Here is a 10,720-nt window from a genome sequence, read left to right as displayed (position 1 = left end):
GGCAGCCTGTAGCCTTCCTGGTCGTCCAATTGGCTTAAAATCAGGCTGTGCTTTGTCTTAAACTTCTTTTAATAGCTGGTTTACTGTTTCCCTCTCTTCTGCATGCAGTTTGTAGGCATTAAAAAGGTTACTACAGGTGCTAATGATGGATTTGAATTTGGCTTTGCTGAAAGACTCCATGAAGATTCATTTTCATCTCAGTAGAAACCTCAAACTGTTCCTCTGTCTTCTCAGAAGTCCCTCCAGCTCTAAAATTACGTGATGCTAGCACATATACCAGGACTGTAGTAACAATCCTGCCAAAATGAATGTAGTGTCTTAGATTAGAAGTTGTTAAAGATGTCATCAAATATGGACTCTAAACATTAAAAATCTGTACTAATAATGTTCAGAATAGGTTCATACCTATGATTCTAAAGACCTTCACTTGCTATTTGGGCAACATTGTATTCTAGGTGAAGTTCCCCTCTTACACCCAGGTATAGATTTCAAAAGACAGACTTTAAAAGGTATTAGCAATATTTTATTGAATATATTGACTGACAACTGTGGTTAATAAATACAAAAACTAATCTTTTTAATAACTTCATTTTTAAGTATTTATAAATATAAACGGAATTTCACTCAGTTTCTTTTCCACCAGTTGGAACTGTAATGAAAACGTGTTAAAGTTCTTCACATTCAGTCACACCATTGCACTCCAAAATGGTCAAATGCAATAGCTTATCTGCATTACATTTGCCAGGGTATACGCTGAATGTTTTACTTTCCCCTTCTTAAGACGCTGAGAATAAAAGTAATATGAAATAGGCATTAGTTTTCTTTTTTTATATAAAAAAGTCCAAAACTCCTTTATCTTTTTAGGTTAAAATAAGTGAATAAGTTTTGTTCATTTTAATGATTCAGTCAGCAAGATTCCCACTGGTATGTTACAACATTTTCTTGAAGCTGATTATGTAGCACAGTCCACAGTCTGCCTTGACTTTGACAATTCTCGTTTCAGTTTTTCAAAGCACACAAACATAATGACGTTCCAGGATCCGAGTCGCAAGAAGGAAGGTACCAACCTAGAAAAGCGCATGTCATCGTCCTATTAGTTTGTTTGAGATTCTTTTATTTTATTTTTCGAGATGAGGCCTCATCCTGTCACTAAGGCTGGTGCAGTGGCGTGATCATAGCTCACTGCAACCTTGAGCTCCCAGGCTTAAGTGATCCTCCCACCTCAGCCTCCTGGAGTAACTGGGACTAGAGACCACCACACTCAGCCTGAAAATCTTAAAGCTATTGTAGTACAAGCAGGTTATGCTTCTCATTTTGCCACTCCTCAAGTGAAGATGAATAAAAGTACCTATTCTTCATCTTTCCGTCCTCTGCTGAAAATAGTTTCCTCTAGATGCCCTATAGTACTTCAAAACAACACAGCCCTGATGATCACATCTATACAAATCCACAAATATCCTTCACTCCCAAAGCATCTCTTCGTTCTCTGACATGAACTTTTTCAAAAACTCTTCCCTCTTTTAAGGGAAGGGAAATTTTTGCTTGTCTTGCTTTGCTTTCTGAACAGGAGGTAGGAAACTATTAGAAGGGGGAAGGAAGAAGAGAAACCAAAGAAGTATTGAGTAGGTGAATCATATTCCAGAGTCAAGAAATCTGTGCTGTCTCAATCTTGACAATTCTTGTCCTTAGGGAAACTGTTAAATATTTGAATGGTTTTTATTGTTTAACCTATAAAAAACACCCCTCCACCCATTTTTTTTTCCTTCAAGTCTTTTAACATGTTTCTCTTGACTTCTCAATGTGGGTTTTTTAATTGCCAAAAAATTAATAACATAAAATTCCATTTCAGTAGCATTAAGTACATACACATTGTGTATAACCATCACCACTATCCATCTCCTGACCCTTTTTGTCACCCCAAAAAGAAACTACCCATTAAACAGCTCCCCATTTGTTCCAATCTCCAGCCTCTGGTAACTTCTATTCTTTCTGTCTTTATGAATTTGACTACTCTAGGTCCTCATTTAAGTGTAACCATACAGTATATGTCCTTTTGTGGCTGGCTTATTTCACTTAGCATAACGTTTTCAAGGTTTCATGTTGTAGTATTTCTCCCCCAAAAGGTTTTTAAATTTGAAAAAAATAAAATTATTAAGTGGTTAATGGTTTAATACCTGGTGTATCCATTTTAAGTTAATTTTATAATGACTTCATTTGTATTAGTGTATTATAAAAGTACAGATTATGATGATTTGGAACTTTTTATAAAATGTGTATGATGCATTCATGCTTAATTTATAATACTTGAGGGATAGCCTTACAGTTTAAAAAGGAATATAATTTTATTATTTAATCACTAGTGTAATCCTATGGGATATATTGACAAATTACTTAATACTGTATTTTCTTCTCCTTTTCCTTCTTTTTTTTGAGACAGGGCCTGTCACCTGGCTTTTTTGAGACCTGGCTCTGTCACCCAGGCTGGAGTGCAATGGCACGATCATAGCTTACTGCAACCTTAAACTCCTGGGCTCAGGAGATCCTCTTGCCTCAGTCTCCCAAGTAGGGGGTACTATCAGTGTGTGCCACCACAGTCAGCTAATTTTTAAATTTTTTTGTTGAGATAGGGTCTTGCTTTGTTGCCCAGTCTGGTCTTGAACACCTGGGCTCAAGTGATCCTCCTACCTCTATCTCCCAAAGTGCTGGGATTACAGGTGTGAGCCACTGCGCAGAGCCCATACTATATTTTCTTACATTTTCTTAGGAAGGTAGTTTCCAACACCACATTTTATTATGGAAATATGTAATCTATTAAACAACACTTGTTTCTAGATGAGTGTAATAATTACCCAAACCACATGATTATCTGCATCACTTTTCTAGACTGTGGTGATGACTTTTCTCTAATTTTACAATTTAAAAACGTGAGTCCATCAAATGAAATCAAATCTTACTCTCTCATAACTCTCTATTATGATTTCCCTCTACTTTATAGTTCTCTTGACCAGAGAAGGCAAAATACTGTCTACATTTCCACTAGATTGGGACCAATGGAAAAGGCACTGGTCTTGAATGAGACTTTGATGAAAGTTGAGAAAATTTTAATATCATGGCTTTTTACTTTTTGGCATAGTGGAATTGGTGGATGGGAGAAATTTGTGGCAAGGAAAAATCAACACTAAGTATATGAATATACTAAGGCTTGTAAGCTAAATGTCAGTTGTTTGACTAAAGAATGTCCCAAAGCACACACATAGCCAGAACACATTATACAGAAGAGCCTATCTTACCCCTTGAAAAAAGCCATTGGTCCTTCCTTAGTGAACATTTTCATTGCACAGTTGGGCACACTTTTGTACTGCCCTGGTGGAGAATTAATAAATCTGGTTTTGACCACATCCACTGGGCAGGACATAGCTGTTGCACAAAATCCAGCTGTCAGAGCTGACACCAAGTGGCAGGGGACGTCATCTAAAACGGATCAATGAAACAGGTCAACGTCAGACTTCTAGGGGCTTGCAGTTTAATTACTTGTCAGATCAGATCTTTATTAACCTGTTGATAAAAGCGGGTCGTGAAGATGTCTTATAAATAAATAAAATATCATAAGAAAGGTATTGCATTAGAAAAAGATGGTAGAGAATAAGTGCCTTAATAGATTGTTAACACTTTAGGAAAATAACCTGTTAGTTTCCTCTGTGCCCTCAGGGCCTGCAATAATGCCTAATATATGAGCATCTAATACTTTTTTATTGAAATAAAGTCACTGTCCAAGGGAAATTTTAATGTGTCTAGAAGCTGTTAGAATATTATTTTTAAGAACCTATCCTATGGTACTACCTTTTGGATGAAACCACTGATATACTCCTTGTATAACTAGATCTTTTGGATATATTGCAGGATGGACTTACCTCCTGAATTCTGCTGTATAAAGAATAAGATTCTAACAAAAGTCCCACATATTATTATTAAATGAGAATAATGCTGAAATAAGATGAAATTGCCTATTGTTTCTGTTGCAAAATATTTTTGTTGTAGTAAAACTTCTTAAACTTAAGATTTTGGTCTTTTTCTGTTTCTCACAAAGTTACATATTGTTCAAAATTACTTAATTTTTAAAAAGAGAAAATTATTAGAGTTAAGAGTTTGAGGATAAGGTGGCGACAGAAGCTCCAAGATGAAATTTTAAAGGTTCAGACCAGTTTGTTATATGAAATGGGAAGTTACCTGCTAATATGTCATTTTTCACAAAGGCCTCCTTCATTAGATCATATGTTACTAGCTCTGTACAATTGATGATGACACTTCTTGTCAGATTAGGAGTAGTCCCTGGGGGAAGAAAAAAAGAAAATGTTCACTAACTCTATGATAAGTTGCTAATTGTATGTATGCACTTTGGTGGTTATAAAATTCATGTTGAAGTTAGTTACCTTTCCAAAGACCTGTCAAGCCTTCGGTTGTTGCTATTATTCTGTAGGCATTGTAAGTCCCCATGTAGCGAGGTTTGATACCGTGGAGATGGCTCTGTGCTTGAAGTCTGACTTTCACGACCTCTGTGGGTTGCCCAATGAATACTGCCACTCCTCCAGTCACTAGACCAGCTAAGATCTTGCTTCCTAAACTAGGTGTTGCTATTCAGAGAGAAAAATATATATATTTAGTAAGAAAAAGTTAAAGATCTAGAATGCGCATGCATGTCTTTTTGATTTTCAGTGGTTCAGACTTTTGTATTCTGTTTTTATTTTATTTTATTTTTTTGAGATAGAGTTTTGCTCTGTTATCCAGGCCGGAGTGCAGTGGTGCGATCTCGGCTGACTGCAACCTCCACCTCCTTGGGTTCAAGTGATTCTCCTGCCTCCGCCTCCCAAGTAGCTGGGATTATAGGCAAGTGCCACCACACCCGGCTAATTTTTGTATTTTCAGTAGAGACAGGGTTTCACTGTATTGGCCAGGTTGGTCTTGAACTCTGACCTCAGGCGATCTGCCTGCCTTGGCCTCCCAAAGTACTGGGATTACAGGCATAAGCCACTATACCTGGTCATATGTTTGTATTCTTACAGCTTTTCTACTTCTCCAATGCCTGTTCATGTGTTGATCATGTACTAAATGTGTACCAACTCAGAGTAAGGCAAGAAAACTTAAGGTGTCTGAAATTTTTTAGAAATGAAAACTTTCAAGGAACAAGAAAACATAATGCCTATTTTCTCGTGGCCTGATTCTTTCCTGTGTTCAGCTTGGTTCTTTCATATATTTAGCTTTCTTTTTCAGTATTACCTGACAGTGAGGAGGCACAGTCACAAGTGAGGCTTGATCTTTCTCCCATGAATGATAATGTTAATTATGGGACTTGGTGGCGTTAGAAGAAGCCCGGTGGACAAGCTGCACCAATATGGGCTATCAACTAACGTTAGGCTACAACATGTGAAGGGGATAAAAATAAGAAGATAGAAGTGAAGAAAGTGATGTTTGTTTTAAAATTTTGAAAAAAATAACTTATGTTGTTCAAGACAGGTATCATTTAATACAAATAGTCTTGAAGCCCAATATTCATTTCTACAATTAAGTAAATATAAAATTATGGTTCAGCAACATTTATTCAGCATAGATTTTCTCAGCCATTCTATTTCTGTTTCCTAATCTGTCAAGTAGGGATAATAGTATCTACCTCACAGAGTTGTGTGAGTTAAATAATATTGCTAGAGAGTTTACACTGTCTAAGACAAAGAAAATCGGCAAAACTGGCAGCAATTTTTTCATCACTATCATGATTGTATTCTTCTCATCATACTTGACCAGGAGCTGAGCATATGATTGACAGCTGTTTTTTAAATGGCAATATCGTATGATTACAAATGCCTTCACTTTTAGCTCACATTTGTAATGCATTACACTACAACGTAGTGTATCTTGATGTACTATTCCTATCCCCTCCAATCTCCAACTTTCAAATCCCTCTCTTCACTTCCCAGTCAAGCTTCCTGGAGAAGAGGCTATATTCTTTTTTTTTTCCAAGAACTAAAAAATTTATTTACAAAATATATTGTTTGTCTTTACTTCTCAGAGCCCATTTCTTCCTCCATCCCCTACAATATGGCTTATACTCCACTACTCTGCTGAAGATGTTTTTGCTAGAAAATCAGTAAGCTTCTATTTGTTATGTACAATTATCACTTTTTAGACTTTTCCATAGTACACTCTCTGCTGTCTGACCCTATTGATAGTCCTTGCTGTGACTTCCTGGAATCTAGCCCAGACTTTTCCCCTAAACTCATGTGCCTACTGGACATGACCTATTGACATGGCCTAAACGAAATTTCTTATCTTCCCCCAAGACAGCTTCTATATATCCTCCCTCAGTAAAGGGTATCTTTAACCAGAAACTTGGAAGTCAGCTCATATTTCTACCTGTCCCTTATGCCTTACTTCCGTTTGTTCTCCAACTCAATTCAATTATACTTTCTTAATCTTTCTGATGGATATCTCTTTTTCCCCATTGCCAGTGCTTTAGGGCATACTCTGATCAAGAATTTCTTGCTTTCCAACTTACCTCTTTCTTACCCCCTTTACATATATACTCTATCTGCTGCCAGAGTGATCTTTTGAAAATGTAAATTATTTATGCCACTTCCCTGCTTAACATTTTTACAATGACTTCCCACCACTATAAGGACAAAATCAGTCTCCTTAGCATTACCTGCAAGAGCTTCTGTGATCTGGCTCCTTCGTGCTTCTGTGGCTTCACCTCTCCTTCTTCACCCACACGTCCTCCCCTGTGCTCTCTACGTTCACTCTACTCCTCACTGAGCCTTTGCACACAGCCTTGACTCTATTTGGAAGGCCTTTTCTCACCCCTTTGCCTGGATTACTCCTGCTAGCCCTTCCAGAACTGATCCAGACATTAACTCTACAGGAAAATCTCACAGGACCATGCCTCCATGGCTAGGTTAAACGGTTCTGTTGAATGTGGCCACCATCTTGTAATTACAGTTAGCCACGTGCGGCATATGCAATGGTGGTCCCATAAGATTAGAACAGAGCTGAAAAATTCCTATTGCCTAGTGACATCACAGCCACCATAAGGTTGTAGTGTAATGCATCATCTTTTCTATTTTTATGTACACAAATACTTACTGTTATGTAACAATTGCCTGTAGTATTCAATAGACACGCTGCACAGGTTGGTAATCTAGGAGCAATAGACTATACCATATAGCTTAGGTGTGGCTATGCCATCTAGGTTTGTGTAAGTGCTCCCTGTGATATTCATACAACAACCAATTTGCCTCATAACTCATTTCTGAGAATGTATCCCCATCATTAAGCAAAGTAGGACTGTACTTGTAATACAGCATGTATTACAAGAATATAGTCATCTATTTCTTCTCCCCACACACCCCATACTCTCAACTGTAAGCTCTGCTTAGAAACACATCTGCCATCTAAACATCTAACACAGTTACTGGCACATGGAAGTTTAATAAAGCCTACTAAATAAACTGAATCTGTATAACATAGAATACTGCCAAGATATATCCTATTAGTTTGGTGGCCCAAGTCTTCAACAATTAGTGTAACAGTCAATCTGTGAAGAAAACCACCTGAATGGGCAGCTTTACATCCTTTGTGTCTCTTCTCTTGCTACATCTATAAATATAAAAATGCAATTTTGGTCTAGTAACATCCAGACTTTATCTTCACTTTGAAAGTACTTGCGTGGGTAAGTTTACTTATATATTTGTATAGGTAATATTTATAAATTGTCCCATAAAGTTATAGTATTGAAGGTTACTCAGAGCAGAAATGATGAAATCTACAAGGTAGATTTCACTTAATATATTCTTTTTGCCATCAGCACATCTCTCTGGCTTGTCTGCTCCACATGAAAGTGCCTCCGATGTTGATTAGCTGTGTGATTTTGTGCATGTTACTTCCCTGATATTCAGCTAACACTTTTTACTCATAGCATTGTTGTGCAGTTTGAATCATGGACAGAATCACATGTGAAGTGCAGAAGGCAGCAGAAAACAGGGGTTAGGAGCCTGGAGTCAGAGGCCAGACTGCCTGGGTTTGAACTCTGGCTCTGCCCCTTCCCAGCTGTGTGACCTTGGGCAAGTTACAAATCTGCTCTGTGTTCAAGTTCCCATTTGCCAAGAGATAATGATACTAGCACCCTTCCAGTTGTAATGTATCTGAAGCACTTAGAACAGTGTCTAGTACATAGTAAGCCCTCAAATAAATGCTAGCTAAAGTGACAGGAGTTCTTAGAGTGCACTGGCACTCAGAAGATATGTTTCCTTTTCTTTTTCCCCTAAAGAAACTCACTACAGCATTCATCCACTTTTTCTGCTCTGGTCTTTCCTGGACCTTACGAGGAACCTCTTAAAAGGAAATATGTCTTTTCCTGTCCTTTCAACCCTCCTCACAAAGTCTGGCTTTCTTTTCTTCAAATAGAAAGTTTGAACTTAATTGTATACCCAAATGATGAAGGAAGCTTGTGGAAACACAGGAGGATTCAGACTCAGAGGACCATGGTAGTCCTCACTTGGATTTCTGAACAAGCTCCATACATGTTTCTGATATACTTCCCTGTTTGGAGACCTTTAAGTTAAACATTACTCTGTAGCCCATCCACATTCTCCAGATGGAGATCCAAATTAGGCACAAAACTTCCATGACTGGGTGACTTTAACAAGTGTAAATCTGCATCTAAAAAATCGATTTTGTGTAATTTTTTCTTTCTATGAACAATGAGCTACTATTTGGGGAAGGGAGAGAGTTCAAATATGGATGTTTTCTCGCCAATTTGTTATGAAAACCACTCCTCCGTGTGTTACATTTTTTTTTTGGAACAGAGCAGAGAGCCCAAGGCTTTTCTGCCCCTGCCAGGAATGCTCACGGCTTAGGCTTACTTTCTTTTCCTGAGGTGAGGTACTCCTGGACCGTGTCATAAAGGCCAATCCTGAGAGAGGTGGAGCTGATTTGTCTCTGAAGGCCGGCAGGCAGCCCGCTGTAGAGTTTCACCCGCCCTTCTGTTTTTACCAGAGTGGTGATTGTTCCCAGGACACCTTTATACCTAATACCACTGGACGTCGGGCATTCGCCTTGGACCTGGAAATAAGAAAGGTGCAGATCAGAAGGGAATGAGCATTGAATTCACTCTTAAGCCAAGAATCCCCCGACCCCTGCCTTGTTACTATTCTCCATTCTTTTCTCAGCAACACCCCCCTTCCATCCACCTCCTGCTATCCGGTGTGTGTGTGTGTGTGTGTGTGTGTGTGTGTACGCGCGCAGATGTGGGGAGGCTGGCTACAAAGCACATTTTGAACATTCCTCTCCCCATAAACTTTCTAGAACCTCTAGGGCAGTAGGAGGGGACAGAATCCCTGAAGAATCAAAGAAAGGGAAAAGCACTTGACTAGTAAACTCAGGAGAGGCCAATATTCTCAGCTCTTCGAATACTAAGTGCACCCTAACTCTCGGGAGAATTTGGTAGTAGTCATGGTCAACTCATCCTCTGTGGTCCTTGGTTCTTCAACTAATCCCAGAAGAAGTTCCAGTTTCCCATCGTAAAGCACCAGCCCTGGGGACAAGGCCAGACAGCTTTAGAAGGCCACCTGCCCTACCTAGAAACAGTGGTTACACCAAAGCAGAGAATAAATGGAATGCGCTCCACAGACGTCCCCACTCTGCCCTGAGACCCCTCGCCATACCCCTCTGGCTGGCTACCTGGAGCCGGACTTTGGCCGTGTCCAGCGGGAAGGTGATCACGTCCGCCAAGCAGGCTGCCACTGCAGCGGAGACGAGCTGGACCCCCAGGGTCGGGTGCACGTCCGAGGCTGTCAGGCCCCCCATCTTCACTCAGAGACTGCAGGTGCAGAGGAAAAGTGCTCCAGGCTCGAAGGTGGAGGGTTTCTCTCCCTTGCTCTTCACGCCTGTCCGCCGGGCAGCAAACCCGCTTTCTGTTTTTTGAACTCTCCACGGGGCAGCGGCGGTGCAGGGGCAGCGGCTGCAGGCGGAGTGCGCGCGGCGGTGGGGGCCGAGTCCCCGCGTCTCCTCCTTCCGACCCTCGCGCCAGCAGGACCCTCTGCGCCCCGGTGTTCCTCCGGGACTTATATAGCCGGGCAGCTCCCGGGCTGGGCCGCGCGAGGTCTCAGAAGACGCGGGCGTGGGACCTGGCGGGGGCGTGTCCGGGAGCACAAGGTTCCTCCCACCCCCATCCTCGCCCGGCGCCACTGGAGCCCCGCGTCGCTCCCCAAAAGCCCTGGGCCAGCCCCTGGCTGTATGCACCCCGCACTCCGTGCGTCGGAGGGAGGGCGCCCCGAGGCGGTCAGCACCCGTGCCCCCGCACGCGCCTCACCTTCTGTCACCCTTTGGCTGAGCACCCTCGGCTGGGGGGCTTTCAGAAACCAGAAGATATCAGAGACCCTGGTAAAAGGTCCCGCTGAGCTGGAGCTCTCCCAGAAGGAAGAGCAGGGCAAGCTCTCATTCCTCCCACTCCCCAGACATCTTGCAGGCACCTTGCAGCCTCCTCTGCTTCCCTTTTCTCTCCTTTAAACTTCTCATCCTCCTTCCTCCGGATTCCCTTTCTTCCCACTACGCAGTTCAGACTTGGAAGAATCCCACACAGGAACCGAGAACACTCTGAACTTTGCAAAGAAAGCGTTTTTTGAGAGAAGCTGTCAAAGGAGACAATAGACACACTAGAAAGCAAATAGTACAT

The 10,720-nt window shown here is 41.0% G+C and overlaps 1 protein-coding gene across 1 annotated transcript; it reads right to left on the bottom strand.

Moving 5' to 3' along the window:
- Positions 1-501: 501 nt before the first annotated feature.
- UCP1 (uncoupling protein 1) lies at positions 502-10,086 on the bottom strand. Its single transcript, XM_012443204.2, has 6 exons — positions 9,727-10,086; positions 8,910-9,108; positions 4,431-4,631; positions 4,228-4,329; positions 3,291-3,471; positions 502-1,067 (listed from the first exon to the last, which is right to left on the bottom strand). The coding sequence occupies exons 1-6, from the start codon at positions 9,850-9,852 to the stop codon at positions 953-955; spliced, it is 924 nt and encodes a 307-aa protein (XP_012298627.2). The 5' UTR covers positions 9,853-10,086; the 3' UTR covers positions 502-952.
- Positions 10,087-10,720: the final 634 nt, after the last annotated feature.

Source organism: Aotus nancymaae, unplaced genomic scaffold (genome assembly GCF_030222135.1).
Source record: "Aotus nancymaae isolate 86718 unplaced genomic scaffold, 86718_ANA_hifiasm-v0.15.2.pri h1tg000033l, whole genome shotgun sequence".
Lineage (NCBI taxonomy): Eukaryota > Metazoa > Chordata > Mammalia > Primates > Aotidae > Aotus > Aotus nancymaae.
This window is presented reverse-complemented; position numbering and strand designations above follow the sequence as displayed.